The sequence below is a fragment of the Mandrillus leucophaeus genome, unplaced genomic scaffold (genome assembly GCF_000951045.1).
Source record: "Mandrillus leucophaeus isolate KB7577 unplaced genomic scaffold, Mleu.le_1.0 Scaffold220, whole genome shotgun sequence".
In the NCBI taxonomy this organism is placed as follows: Eukaryota; Metazoa; Chordata; class Mammalia; order Primates; family Cercopithecidae; genus Mandrillus; species Mandrillus leucophaeus.
In genome coordinates this window covers 2,899,413-2,914,156 of record NW_012102255.1, presented here as the reverse complement: position 1 = coordinate 2,914,156, position 14,744 = coordinate 2,899,413, and the positions used below count along the sequence as shown (strand labels likewise).

The 14,744-nt window shown below is 45.3% G+C and overlaps 1 protein-coding gene across 1 annotated transcript in view; it reads right to left on the bottom strand.

Moving 5' to 3' along the window:
- KIF26B (kinesin family member 26B) overlaps positions 1-14,744 on the bottom strand; it is a 379,580-nt gene that overhangs the window by 178,258 nt on the left and 186,578 nt on the right. The window contains exon 3 of the mRNA XM_011981178.1: positions 5,825-6,005. Coding sequence (XP_011836568.1) covers positions 5,825-6,005 — 181 coding nt within the window. The remainder of the gene's footprint in view (positions 1-5,824; positions 6,006-14,744) is intronic.

Here is a 14,744-nt window from a genome sequence, read left to right as displayed (position 1 = left end):
CATGGGTGGTGATGGACATGGGTGGTGATGGACATGGGGGGTGATGGGGATTCACTGTTAACAGACACCCCACAGCTCTTCTGCCCAGATGAGGCTAGGCAGGCATCCTAAGGTTGAGAAGCAGCATTTATGGCCCAGGAGTGCTGGCTGAGGCTAAATGCCCATCAGACATTTTCATGGGAGCCTAGAGTTTATGGAGATCAGGATATATCTTCTCCTTACTGTGCCAGAGCAGCCAACCAGTTCCTGTGTCCTGCCCCGTTCAGTGGCACTCACTACAGTACCTGGAAGACAGCAGGTCTTTATAGTGATTTGCTGACTGAATCAAGTATGATAAGCCCTCCTTGACCTATTCCCAGCTTAATTTTCTACAATTCCTCTTCCTGTTGCTCCATTCAATTTTTTATGTTCCTTCCAAATTCTAGAGCGTCTGTTCTCTTGATGCTAGGATTCACCCATCAGATTTTTCTGATTTTACTCAAATATGTTTGGGGGGAAAAGGGGTAGGTGCTGATCATAGTCGTTCTTTTGAGGCATCCCTGGAGATTGTGAAGAGAAAGACGGCTCCCTTTCCCTTCGTGCTTCATGTATTTCCTTTCAGGTATTCTTCTGGGAAGAGGAGAACCAACCAACCTACAGGTTGATTGTTCTCAATCCAATATGACCGTCAGCATTACCATTCTCACTTTTAAAAATGATGATGCACCATGATGTGGCTGCAGAGCCATACACTTAGCAAGTCAAACAGATAACATGCTTTGCTCTGAAAGCTTGTAATCCAAGACAAAAAGCTCTGACATTAAGCTGTGACATACCAACAAATGAACTTTAAACATGGATGTTAAATAATTGTGCAAACAAATTTCATGAAGAACGTTGACTGACTTAGGAGAAGGAACCATTTTCAAAGAGATTAGAAGCATCATTTACACATAAGCCAAATCAGTGAAATATAAATGGGGACTAAGCTGCTTTGATCCACTAATCATCTTTATCTGTTTATTAAGAATATCTCTATAAGACTACTTAGTAGTATAATTTCTTTATGTGACTTGAAAGTGAGACAGAATCATTTTAAGCCTACAATCCTGACTTTTCCTTAAACCAGATTGTCCTTCATATTGGCCCAAACTGGTGAGCTTTCTAAGACTGACTGGAATAAAGCACTAAGTTATAAATGCCGTAAGGACGAGTGCTCTGCCTTGTCCATTATTTCAAAACTAAGCCTACTGCTCAGCACGGTACCTGACACATAGGAGGTGCTTAGTAAATATTTGCTGTGTGCCAGGCATGGTGGCTCATGCCTGTAATCCCAACACTTTGGGAGGCCGAGGTGGGCAGATCACTGGAGGTCAGTAGTTTGAGACCAGCCTGGTCAAGATGGAGAAACCCCATTTCTACTAAAAACACAAAAATTAGCTGGGTGTGGTGGTGCATACCTGTAATCCCAGCTACTCAGGAGGCTGAGGCAGGAGAATCGCTTGAACCCGGGAGGTGGAGGTTGCAGTGAGCCAAGATTGTACCACTGTACTCCAGCCTGGGGGACAGAGCGAGACTCTGTCTCAAAAAAACAAACAAAAAAAACAAAAACAAACAAACAAAAAACATTGCTGTGTATCAGGAAACACTCGAGGGGCAGAGGATCCTGCGATGTTGTGTGTGTGTGTGTGTGTGTGTGTGTGTGCATGTGTGTGTGCATGCCTCAACTCCAAGTACAGGGAAGTTACCTCCATTTCTTCCATCTCCATGGCCTCCAGAAAAGCTTTTGCCTCAAGAGGTGCTCAGTGGCCAGCAGTGACTCCCTGGTGGTGGTTGGGGAGTGGGGTTGTTGCTGGAAACAGCAGGGAGTGGGAAGGAGGGAAAGGATGGGATAGCACACCTCCCTTCTCCCTCATTCTCTGTATCTATTCTAGGCTGTTATTCCCCTTCCTCCCCCAGTTCTGACTCTGAAAAGTATGTCTTTCCCCACTGGACACAGGCAACTGGTTCCCAACGTTATTGTGCTACCACTGTGGTCCCATGACACTCTTGCCTCCACCTCACCTTGTCAAGGTCATGTTTATCTAGCGACAGCCGGTGATACAGTAGGAAATAAAATGGCCAAAAGGTCCTGACTTCTTGCCCTGCTTCTGGAGTCACTGGAAAACCTGTTACCTTCACTGGGTCTCAGTTTTCTTATTTACTAAATAAGAAGTTGCTCTAAATACACCCATGAAATCCGTTCCTATGGAGGAAGACCTCCCAGGTTTCCAGAGGAAGGTGGTGGGTGGCCGAGGCCTGAGGGGCAGTGGTCGGGCTGGGTGACAACACTCTCACCTTCAGGGCCATCTCGAGCGTTGGCGATTCCTGCTCCCCTCCTCCTCTCTGGGAGGCTCCAGGTCAGGTTTAAATAATCAATCAACTTGCTTTTGGGAATTCAATCAAACTTGTCTACCTCAAACCTGCTGATTTATATATAGCACTAATTATTTATGTTCTATATTAAACTCCACTGTATTTCTTGGTGATATTAAAATATAAATTATGCAACAGAGATAAATTGATGGAAATTTTTCCACATGGGTATAAAGAACTGCTGTTCCTAATTATGGTGCGATACCAGTGGAGGTGGAAAAAGCAGGAGTCTGGGAAGAAGGGCCTTTACTGAGGTCAGGCAGTTTGGCGTCCATATGGTAGGGCAGAGTAAGAGCCTGCTGAAATGGAAGAACCAGATGCTCTGTGCAGGAACAGGCAGGGTCTTGGTAACTTCTTGTTCCTTTTTTTTTTTTTTCTCTTTTTTATTGAGACAGAGTCTCACTCTGTCGCCAAGGCTGGAGTACAGTGGTACAATCTCTGCTCACTGCAACCTCCGCCTCCCAGGTTCAAGCAATTCTCCTGCCTCAGCCTCCTGAGTAGCTGGGATTACAGGTGCGTGCCACCGTACTTGGCTAATCTTTGTATTTTTAGGAGAGATAGGGTTTCACCATGTTGGTCAGGCTGGTCTTGAACCCCTGACCTCGTGATCTGCCTGCCTCAGCCTCCCAAAGTGCTGGGATTACAGGCGTGAGCCACTGCGCCCGGCCAGCTTCTTGTTTCAATCATGGTACACTTTCTCTCCAACTGTCACTTCCTCCCCTTCACTGTCACCCACCCCCCAGAAGCCTGAGCAGGACAGGAGGATGGACTCAGCTGCCATGTGGCCACTGGTCAGATGGAAGCCACACCTTCTGTTACGTTCTGTGACCCCAGGCTGATGCCCCGCTCCAAGACACAGTCCCATGGGTGAACTCAGGGCTTTGACTGCATTTTGGATTGCAAATGAGTGAGAGAGATATCTTTAATTTAAAAAAAGTGTGAAATGCAAACTTTAGTTTACTAACAAGCATAACTCTTCATTGTAAGGCCCCTTACCTGTGGTCACTACATATGGTATATCATGAAATCAAGATTGGACCAGTGTCCTTTGCCCCCCAAACTATTTTTGTGTCAGGGCTGGGTCATCCCACTGGCTGGGACACTCTGCTGTTTTGGTCCCTGGCCTTGGCACCCTGATGTCCTCGTCTCAGAATTCCAGGGAAGGCATTAGGGATAGAGGAGGAGAGGTCAGAGCCACCTGAAGATGCATCCACATCAACCCTTTTAGGAACCACAGACAAGGCCAGTACTGTAGATGCAGGAGGACGGTCTCTGATGTGCTTCATTTTGAGGTGCCCTGGACAGGGCTGTATTGGGGTACATGAGCACCCCAGGTTGGCTAATCATCTGACACCTTTTCAAGGGGATACCACCTAAATATTTGCTCACACTTATTCAGAAGAGAAGTGGGGTGTGGCTCAGAGCACAGGAGGGGAAGGTCGCTGCACTGACAGCTTGATTTCACTGTGTCCAGGGCAGTTCAGCTCCGGCACCGAGGTTCCAAATCCCTCTTTGCAAAACAAGAGCGCCCATGTATACTTAAAAGCAGTTGAGATGGCACATTTTATGTTATCTCTATCTTACCACAATTAAAAATTAAAAATGTAAAAAAGAATAGAAGATCCCAGCAGTTACTTGGACCCACCCTCCACAGAAGGCAGCGTATCAACCATCCACGATCACACTCGTGTGCCCCTGTGGGGTACCACGGCCCCTCCTTGGGGGCTCCCACCCACTGAGTCCTCTCCTGGATAGGAGTCCTGGTCCACACTGTTTTGTTCCATCTGCTTCCATGTCCAGTGACGCTGGGGCAGGCCCTACAGACAGCCCAGGCGGCCGCCCTGCTTCCGGTGTTTCTTTACCGCGGGGCCTGGGAAAGCCCTCAGCGAAAACCATCTGCCCTGCCCACCGCCATGGAAACTCTGGGACTGGATGCTTCCCGTCAGAGGAAGGACTGCTCTGTTCAATGTAAGTTTTTAAAACATAGAGACACTCTGTGACCCAGGCTGGAGTGCAGTGGCATGATCATTGCTCACTGCAGCCTCAAACTCCTGGGCTCGAGTGATCCTCCCTCCTTAGCCTCCTGAGTAGCCGGGACTACAGGCATCTGCCACTGTGCCCGGCTGACTTTTAAATATTTTGTAGAGACAGGGTCTTGCTACGTTACCCAGGCTGGTCTCGAACTCCTGGCCTCAAGTGCTCCTCTTGCTGTGGCCTCCCAAAGCTCTGGGATTACAGGTGGGAGCCACTGTGCCCGAACTATTCAATGTAATCTTGACATTTAAACTCTTCTTGGGGAAAAGTACCACATGAAGTTAATACCTTCCCAACAAGGTGGTGAGATTGAGGGTGGGAGAGGATGGAAGGACACGGGAGAAACTGGGGAAGGAGAAAAGAAGAGAGGGTAGAGGTTGTAAGGGGAGACTCCAGAGAGACACAGGCCTTCTGATGCCCAGAGACCCAGGCACGACCGTGTTTGGGTACCCAGGGGACGATGCCCAGAGACCCAGGCAGGACTGTGTTTGGGAACCCAGGGGACTGGCAGTCTGCGATCTGAACAGGCAGAATCTCAGTCTGCACAGTTTAGTAGTTGCTCTGGAGCTTCAGCAAGACTAGCAACTCCGGCTAAATGCAGCCCAGGGCCAGAGTCACGTTAAGTCTGCAAAGGACCGGTGGGGTCGTGTGCACCACTCCTATTTTTGATAAAAATGGAAAATAAAACCGCCACCTCTTTCTTTCACTACATGTTTGTATAAGCCGCGGCTTATTCACCAGTGATGAGTAAACCATAAGTTACTTCACCCAAACGCTTTCCTCGGAAGGGAGAAAGAATTTAGAAATGACATTTAAAAATAAAGATATCCCAAATGTAGCTGAGCAATGGCTTGTAAGCATGATCCTACATCTCTTTCTAAGCATTTGTAACAATTCGAAATTGCCCTTGTTGGCTAGAAAGGCATGACTGCAAACGCTCCTCACGAATCCCCTCGGCGTTCTGGTTCAAAGCAGGAGTCGGGATTTCTCTGAAGGGGAAGGAAAAACCCAAAAGTGTCACAGGGAAATTACGAGGCCTTGTTACATCTCATTTCTGTACCTTGTACTGTGGCTTCCCTCGGTCTCCTGCCCCTGCCTCGATACTTTGTGCCTTTATGTCTTTTCTTTAAATGGCTATGATTCTGTCAAACAATGCCAAGCTTATTTTTCCCACCAAAAGCAAATCAGTTCTCTTACAATTTGCATGTCTTAGTTTACTACTTAGTGTATGCAACGCATGACAATTTTCAGGACTTTCAAATGAATTTCATGTTGCCTCCTTCTCTCCCTGGTGCCGTCTTATTTTAATACATTGGAGCCCTCGTTTTCTTCTTCCTGAAACTTGATCCAGAACCTCGCACACTGGGCAGATGGCAGGGACGGCGGATGGTCCTACCTTGCCCAGCCCCGGGGTGTCCTTCACCTTGTTGACAGCCCTCAGCAGACAGGGCGGGGCTGGGGGAGGGGAGGTCTGCAGAATCCCACTGAAACTGGTGGCAAAGAGCGGTGGTTCGGCAGCGGAAGAAGTGGGCCGATGTTTCTTCTTTTTAGAAGACAGATTTAACTTCTGGGCAGCTCTGGAGGGGAAAACACAAGAAAGGAACAATAAAGGGAAAATGACTGTACAATCAGATATGCTAGGCTTACTTCGTTTTTTTTCTCTTAAAAAACCCCTCGTTCTTACTGAGGCGTAATCATTCCTTCTCTCCTCCTGCTCAGTGTCCTCTGTAGCAGTCCCTTACCATAACAGAGTGCACTGAACGAGCTACCCAGTCATTTATACAGCAAAACGAAAAACAAAACCATAAAATAGCAGGATTCTGCAATCGCGATTTACAAAGAATTGTTTGTTATCCACCAATGTTGAGCTTAAGCAGAACAAAGCTGGGCATCTTTGGGGATAAACGGCACCCATTACGTTCATCACTCTACCGATGAATCACTTCTCTGGCATACACTCAAGTGCGAGACCTCATGAGCTAATCAAAAAACTCTAACACCTTGTAAAATCCAAACCAGTCTGATGAAGAACCATGTGGAGACCAGTCAAGGCATGCTCTGTACAGGGCACTGGAAAAACACAAGCCCCGGCGCAACAGAAACAATCAAACTGGTTTTAGAAATATAACACCAAACCAGAGGTGAACTCCAGCCAGGGTGTAGGGTGCTGAGACTGTGGGCTGCTCACATAGATAAGACGATACTGTGCAGGGAGGTCTTTAAATACAAAATGCAATTCATGGGTGAGTGCAAGGAGTAAGGGGTCAAAGCACTAAAGGGGGTACAGAGTGTGTAGGGAAAGGTGGGAGGGGAGGCAGCCAGCATCATTCATAACACAGGCTGTTTAAATGACATCGTACAACATTCAAGTATCCTGTAACACTTAAAACACAATAATCTTGGCCAGGCATGGTGGCTCACACCTGTCATTCCAGCACTTTAGGAGGCCGAGGCAGGCGGCTCGCCTGAGGTCAGGAGTTCGAGACCAGCCTGGCCAACATGGTGAAACCCCATCTCTACTAAAAATACAAAAATTAGCCAGGCATGGTGGCGTGCACCTGTAATCCCAGCTACTCAGGAGGCTGAAGCAGGAGAATCGCTTGAACCCGGGAGGCAGAGGTTGCAGTGAGCCCAGATAGCGCCATTGCACTCCAGGCTGGGCGACAGAGCGAGACTCCATCTCAAAAGAAAAAGCAAAACAAAACCATGATAATCTTATCACAGAAAAGAAGAAAAGAGGGGAAGGGGCAGTGTGAGGTAAAGGCATTTCACAGACTCTTAATATACTCATTTCTGGATTAATTCTTGATGTTTAAACACTAAACTCCTATTCTAAGAATTCTAATTTCCTCATCAAATGTTCGAAACATTTGAGCTGCCACTTAAAATGAAAGGACCACCCTGACTTTATTCTACTGATTAAAACCTTATAATTCATCCAATGTTCTTACCGATCGCAGAGCACATCATGAGAGAGGCAGGTCGGAAAGACAAAAGCAACACCATTTGCACCGCCTCTCCCTCCCCAGCCCCAGTCTCTTTTAATGGCCTGGGATAGTTGGTTTTAATTCTGTGTCATTAAGTGGCAGGCTTTTGACAAATTGCGAGCTAAAAAATTGCCACTGCACAAATATATCAAACGGTGTTACCATTTCAAAGCTTAATTTTTCTCATCTGTAAAACTGAAAATCTATTTCACAAGAGTGAAATACAGGGGATGAGATAAGTGAGGAATTACCGATTTTGATGGGAAGATACCCTAAGTCACCCTATGGAAGGATGATGAGAAAGGGAAAGCAGGGGACACTTTCTCTTTTCAACCAGTACGAAGAAAAAACTAGGAATACTTTTTTTCATGATTTCATTGCTACCCTTCCTGGCACTTTCCTTCTAAAATCAAGGGTGAAATGGAATTACTCAATGACTAGTCCTTCCTTTTGAGATTCTCTCCCTAAATGAACAGTGACTCATCCCAGGTCAGTCACTGGCAGGAGGCATCACATGGCCTTCTGACACCTGCATGCACCTCTGCTCAGTGATCCCTCCCTGCTTTCAAGCCAGACTGCCTATGTCTCAGAGGACTAGAAGAAGGAAGATGGTGATCTGCTAGGAACTAAAAGGTGCTGTTTATCCATCTACATTCAGGGTTCCTTTTCACAGTGAAAAAAAGAACCAGGTGGCCGGGCGCAGTGGCTCACGCCTGTCATCCCAGCACTTTGGGAGGCCGAGGCGGATGGATCACGAGGTCAGGAGATCAAGACCATCCTGGCTAACATGGTGAAACCCCGTCTCTATTAAAAATACAAAAAATTAGCCGGGCGTGGTGGCGGGCGCCTGTAGTCCCAGCTACTCGGGAGGCTGAGACAGGAGAATGGCCTGAACCTGGGAGGCGGAGCTTGTAGTGAGCCGAGATGGTGCTACTGCACTCCAGCCGGGCGACAGAGCTAGACTCCGTCTCAGGAAAAAAAAAAAAGGACCAGGTGATGGCTATGGTTCCCACTTCCCTACCTGCTGGGGTTCCCAGTCCACATGGAGAGACAGACAGGGGAAGGGAGTGACACCGAAAGGCAGCTTAAAACAGGCAGTAGCCTGATGGCTTTTTCCTTTTCTCATCTCTGCCACCCATGCCCACCCCACACATGCCCTGCCGCGGAGAAAAGCAAGGATCCTTGAAAGTAAAGCACACTCCAGGATATCCCTCCAAGGCTTCCCTCCTCCCTCTCCCTCCTACAAACTTTCACGCGACTAGATCATTCCCAACAGCACGCAGATGTGTTGTTACTTCTCTCATCTTAAAAAAATAAAACAAATCCTTCTCCTGATTCTTCTTCCCCAGCCAGCTACTGTTCTACTTCCTTGCCCATCCTGGCAGCAAAACTCAGGGAAAGTGTCATCTATGCTGGCCTTGTCCAGTCCCTCTCCTTCCACTATCGATAAGCTCATTTCATTCAGGCATGTGTCCCACGACTCATCTGAAACTGCTCTTGTCTGGGCTCCCGATGACCACCGTGATTGCTCAAGTTAATGGTTCTCAGCCCCATCTTGACCAATCAGAGCCCTCAGTAGGTCCTTCCTCCTTGATACACTTTCTGCTAGGTTTCTAGGACACCCTGGCCATTCCTTTCCAGCTTCCTTTGCTGGTTCCTTCTCTTGTGCCCAGCCTCTTAATGATGGCAGCCTCAGGGCTCAGCCCTCATCCTCTTTACTGCTGCACTCAATCCCTTGGTGTTTTCTTCCAGGATCATGATTTAAATAACATCCTGAATGCCTAGGATTAATCAATTTTTATTTCCAGCTTAGATCCCTCTCTGGAACTCCTTATTTATGTATCAAAATTACCTCTTCAACAATTCCACTTGGATATCTAACAAACATCTCAAGCTTGCCATCTCTAAAACTGAAGTCCTGATTTTTTTTTACCTGCAACGCTGTTACACATTCAGTCTTTCCTGTATCAGAAAATGGCAATTCCATCCTTCTAATGACTTCTTTGATGTTGACCTCTCTACTTCTCACACATCTAATCCATCAGGAAGTTTCGTTGGCTAAAACTTCAAAGCAGATCTATGGTCCAACCACCTCTCACCACCTTTACTACCATCTTGGTCAGAGCCACAGACTTCTCTTGCTGGATTGCTGCCACAGTCTCCTAACTTGTCTCCCATCTTCTGTATCCACTCTCCACCTGTCTATTCACACAGAAGCCAGAGTAACTTTTAAAATGTAAGTCTGCTCAAGGCCCTCCATTTGACTCTCCATATCACTCAGAGTAAAAGCCAAAGTACTTGCAGTGGCCTATGAAGCCTCTATGGTCTGTCCACTTCCCCCCATATCCCTCAGGCCACCTTTCCCACCACTCTCTTCTTTGATGATTGGCTCCAGTCATCCTAGCCTCCAAATACTCTTGGTCCAATCCCCATCTCGGGGCCTTTGCACAGGCTCTTGTGTCAGCCTGGAATGCTCTGCCCAGATGGAGACGGGCATATGGCTCACTCCCTCATCTCCTTTAAATCTTCGCTCAAATGTTACCTTATCCATGAACCTACCTTGCCCATCATGGCAGACAGTACTTTCCAAAGATGGCTGCATCCGTGTGTCTCCCACATGCACTTCTTACAACCTGACACTGATACTCTCCCCTTGACAGGTAGGGGTCTATGTTCCTTCTTGAACCCAAGAAAAACTCTGAAACTGCCCTGGCCACAGAATGTCATGGAAGTGATGCTGTAGAGCTTCTGAGCTTCAGACACAAAAGGCAATAATGGCCTCTCCCCGGATCTCTTTCTTGAGACACTCACCCTGGGAACGCAGTTCCCATGCTGTGAGGAAGCCCAGGTCACATGCAGAGGGTCATGTGGAAAAGAACCGAGGACCACAGAAGATGGTCCTCAACTGCCAGACATACGAAAGAATGAGCCTTTAGATTATTCCAGATGCCATGCTTCAAGTCTTCTGCCTGAGGTCCCAGACGTCATGGGACAGAGATAAATCACAGCCACTAAATCTTATCTGAAGTTTAGATCCCCAGCAACCACGAGAGATGATAAATGATCTTTGTTGCTTTTAGCCACTAAGTTTTGGGGATAATTTGTCACACAGCCACAGTAAAAAAACAAACAACAACAACAACAACAAAAAAACAAAAACAAAAACAAAAACCACTCACTCCCAGACTCCTAATTTCCTTTATCTTGGCTGTTCACAACCATGACACCTATTATCTTGTAACACAGCAGATGCTTTACTTCGTTACCATGTGTATTGCTTACTATCTGTTTTCCCTCTAGAATGTAAATTTTAGCAGGGAAGAGAGCTCACGGTATGTTTTGAATGAATGAACGAAGACGAGAGGAGCTGGGGATATTTAGCCCGGAGAAAAGAAACCTGGAGAAAGAGGAAGGAAAGAGTCTTTCAAAAAACTGTCTTTAATGAAATGAATAAATGACATGTGGAAGGAAGTATCTTTCAAGCAAGGATGCCAGATACTTTCATAAGCCATTTTTTTTAACCTCAAAAGCCCTTGTGAGCAGAACAATATTACCCCCATTTAACAGACAAACAAATGAAGCTCAAGGCAGTTAAATCCTGAGGCCCTTCTGACCTAGTTTGAACATCCAGCTTCCTAGGTACTAGGTAGATAATCTTAGGCAAGTTACCTAAATTCTGATAATGTTTATAAAGGCCTAAGCACAGTGCCTGGCACATTGTTGTCACATGACAATGCTATCACCATCATCACGACTATTATAAATATGATTATCAAGCCTCAGTTTCTGCGTAGTAAGATGAAGCAAAAATAATACCTACATTTTTAGAGTTTTTATGAGAATTTAATGACAGTACATGTAAAGCGTTTAGTACACTAATCAATGATCCTTTGAAAGAATATAATCAATAAGAAGTAGTAGAGCCGAGGCTGAATCTGGTCTATGTGTCCTGTATTGTACTGTATTATATCTGAATAGGGGTTAAATCTATAAAATACAGGTACCAAAGCAGTAGGTGAAACGTAAAAGCATCTTTAGCTTGATAAGTTAAGAGATATTTTTCCAAAAATTGGAGTAACCCACTAGTGATGCGTCGGCTTCATAAAATAGTGAGTGTTTTTTGTCACAGAAAATTTCCAAATGGTGGGTAGAAAACCACTTACCGGGAACATGAGGGAGAGGGATGCGTGCAGTGGGGAACCTGAATGGTTTCCAGTATAGAGATTCTGCAATGACTCCTGGACTCTACCCCATTTAGCAAAGCCTCTGTTGGCTTCAATGCAGAAAAACAGTGATAGAAGAAGTCATCTTGAGAATACATATAAAATTATTTTCCTAAAACTTGTGTATAAAATAAATATATCGGGAAATTTTCAGAATACTAAGAATTAATATAAATCACATTTGTATAGCCATAGATTCTATAATGGCTTTTTATTGTATCTTTGACATCATTATAACCAGCTGTTTGATCTTTATTTTATAGATTCCAATTTCTTAGAGGTCAGCAGCTTCTGTTCTTTTCATACAGCACTTCAATGACACAGAGAAGAGAAGGTTAAGGTTGAGAAATCATTCATGTATAATTGTATTATTCAGGGACATAAAGGAGAGGAAGTCATGAAAGAACTGAAAAGGTGAAGATGGCCGGGCGCTGTGACTCACACCTGTAATCCCAGCACTCTGGGAGGCTGAGGTGGGCAGATCACTTAAGGTCAGGAGTTTGAGACCAGCCTGACCAACATGGTGAGACCCCCATCTCAACTAAAATCCAAAAACTAGCCAGGCATGGTGGCACATGCCTGTAATGCCAGCTACTCGGGTGGCTGAGGTGGGAGAATCGCTTGAACCTGGAGGCAGAGGTCATAGTGAGCCGAGATCGTGCTGCTGCACTCCAGCCTAGTGACAGAGCAACGCCCCATCTCAAAAAGAAAAATAAAGAAAAGGTAAACACATTTTGACTAGAAGTATATTTTATGTAATTAATGCCTGATAAGTTCTTTCTTTCATAGGGAAAAAAACAAAACAAAACAGACGAATGGGTTGTTTTATGATTTCCAGTAGCAGAAAAAAATAGCTTAAAATCTACCATAAGCAATATTTACTTGTCTTGTTCTTACCAAGGATAGTACAATACATTTCCTAAAGCTATTTATCCCAGCATACATCTTTAAACATCCATTAGCTTCATATAATTATCTGTGCCTTATTTCAAGGAAAAAGTCTCTCTAGCAGGATGAAATTAATATTTCCTGAACACCTATTTAAAAAAAAAAAAGTGGGCCAGGAGTGATGGCTCACGCCTGTAATCCCAGCACTTCGGGAGGCCAAGGCAGGCAGATCACAAGGTCAGGAGTTCAAGACCAGCCTGGCCAGCATGGTGAAACCCCATCTCTACTGAAAATACAAAAATTAGCCAGGCATGGTGGCGCACACCTGTCCTAGCTACTCAGGAGGTTGAGGCAGGAGAATTGCTTGAACCTGGGAGACAGAGGTTGCAGTGAGCCAAGATCACGCCACTGCACTCCAGCCTGGCAACAAAGCGAGACTCTGTCTCAGACAAAAACAAAAAAACAAACAAACAAACAAAAAAAAAAAAACAGTGGTGCCACACTGAGCATTATCAGGCAGTGAGGAGAAGAGCAGTAGCCTGTCCTTGGCTAGAATGTCCCAGTGAACTCAGGCCTTGCCTTCCCTCTGAGTGCCAGTCCTTTCTCTCCATAGCCTCACTCATCTCACACAAAAGACAATTCTCCTAATGCATCAATATGACAATATCTGAATTCAAGGATCAGTTTAGAACTGAAATGACCTTCACAATAGGGTGGTTACTTGCTCTCATTGGCCAGATCCCCCCAAACCTAAAAAAATGAGGTCCATACTTATCTGGTGGATTCAATGGGTTTAAGTGCAGGGAAAGTCTTAGGTCTCGGTCATATAGATTAGAGGGGGAACTCGATTTTGACTTTTTTTTTGTAATTGTGTAATAGACTATTTGTCAGACTCTTACCCTGGATTGTGAGAATTGGAGGGGGTTAGAATGGAAAACCCCTCATTCTAAGTGCATCTCATGAGAATTAAATTGAAACCTCCTATCCTCAGTGTCTAAAGATTACTAAAATATTGACCTAGCAATCTTTTAAAAATCATTGGCTTCATGAAGAATAGAACTTTCCTTAGGGCACAGACAGGAAAATCAGGCAATACGGTCATTTTTAAGGACCTCTACATCTTTAAACGTTTTAGGAATACTGTGTGTTCCTAACCCTATCCTAAGAATATTTCATCTTGTCTGAGGGTTGCTCAAGTGTGGGATACTCAAATAGGTGGGTAAAATGTTTACAAAAATTAACAGGTCATTCGAGCTCCACTAAATCCAACCCAGGTAATTGTTGGGTGAGATATCACTTGAAAAACCATGAGAGTCTCAGAGCCGCTGCACCTGCCGAACAGAAAGGGTCCTGACCAGGACGGGGTGGTGGACGGACAGTCTCCCCTGTCAGCATGCAAAGGACAATCCAGGCTGCCATTTCATGTGAAAAGGGTCAGTGCTGCCGTGGGCTGCCATGGCTCACGTGCCATTATAGAACTATGTCAATGTTCTGAGGATTAAGGCTATCTGACAATGAGCAACAACATCACAGATTACAGCAGCCCCTAGAAAAACCATCCGGTCAATGACACAGGGGGAGAAGACAATAAAACAGATTATAAACAGCAGGGATAGGTAACAAGATCCTATGTTCTGAGGCAGAGCTTCCAGACACAATGAAGCTACTCATCCACATGTAACGAACACCATTAATGCTTTATTGTGAAATAACACCTACTTAAAAGTATTTGGGTGTAGCCCAGAAACATGCTAGTCATTCTGGAACTTTCCATATCGGGACTAAGAGCATCAGCCTTCACCTTTGTATTTTCTAATTGGCTGTCAGGGAGGTCATTTCTATGTCTCTAGAGACTGAAAAGCATACGGGGCTGGGGTTTTTTTTTTATTTTTATGCAAATCATCTATTTCATGAGTGCAGGAAAGTAATTCAGGACATGACTTCAAATAAAATGTTTACTGCTAGGAGGCAAACATGGTGACCATTAGCCTCAAACAATATCATGTTAAAATACTACAGCCAGGCACTGTTATCATTTGGAAATGGATTGACATTTGCATGTTAATGCACAGTGTTAACCAGTGGTAATCACTGCTGTGAATTTACCCTTAAAAATTTTCCCCTCGGCCGGGCGCAGTGGCTCAAGTCTGTAATCCCAGCACTTTGGGAGGCCAAGACGGGCGGATCACGAGGTCAGGAGATCAAGACCATCCTGGCT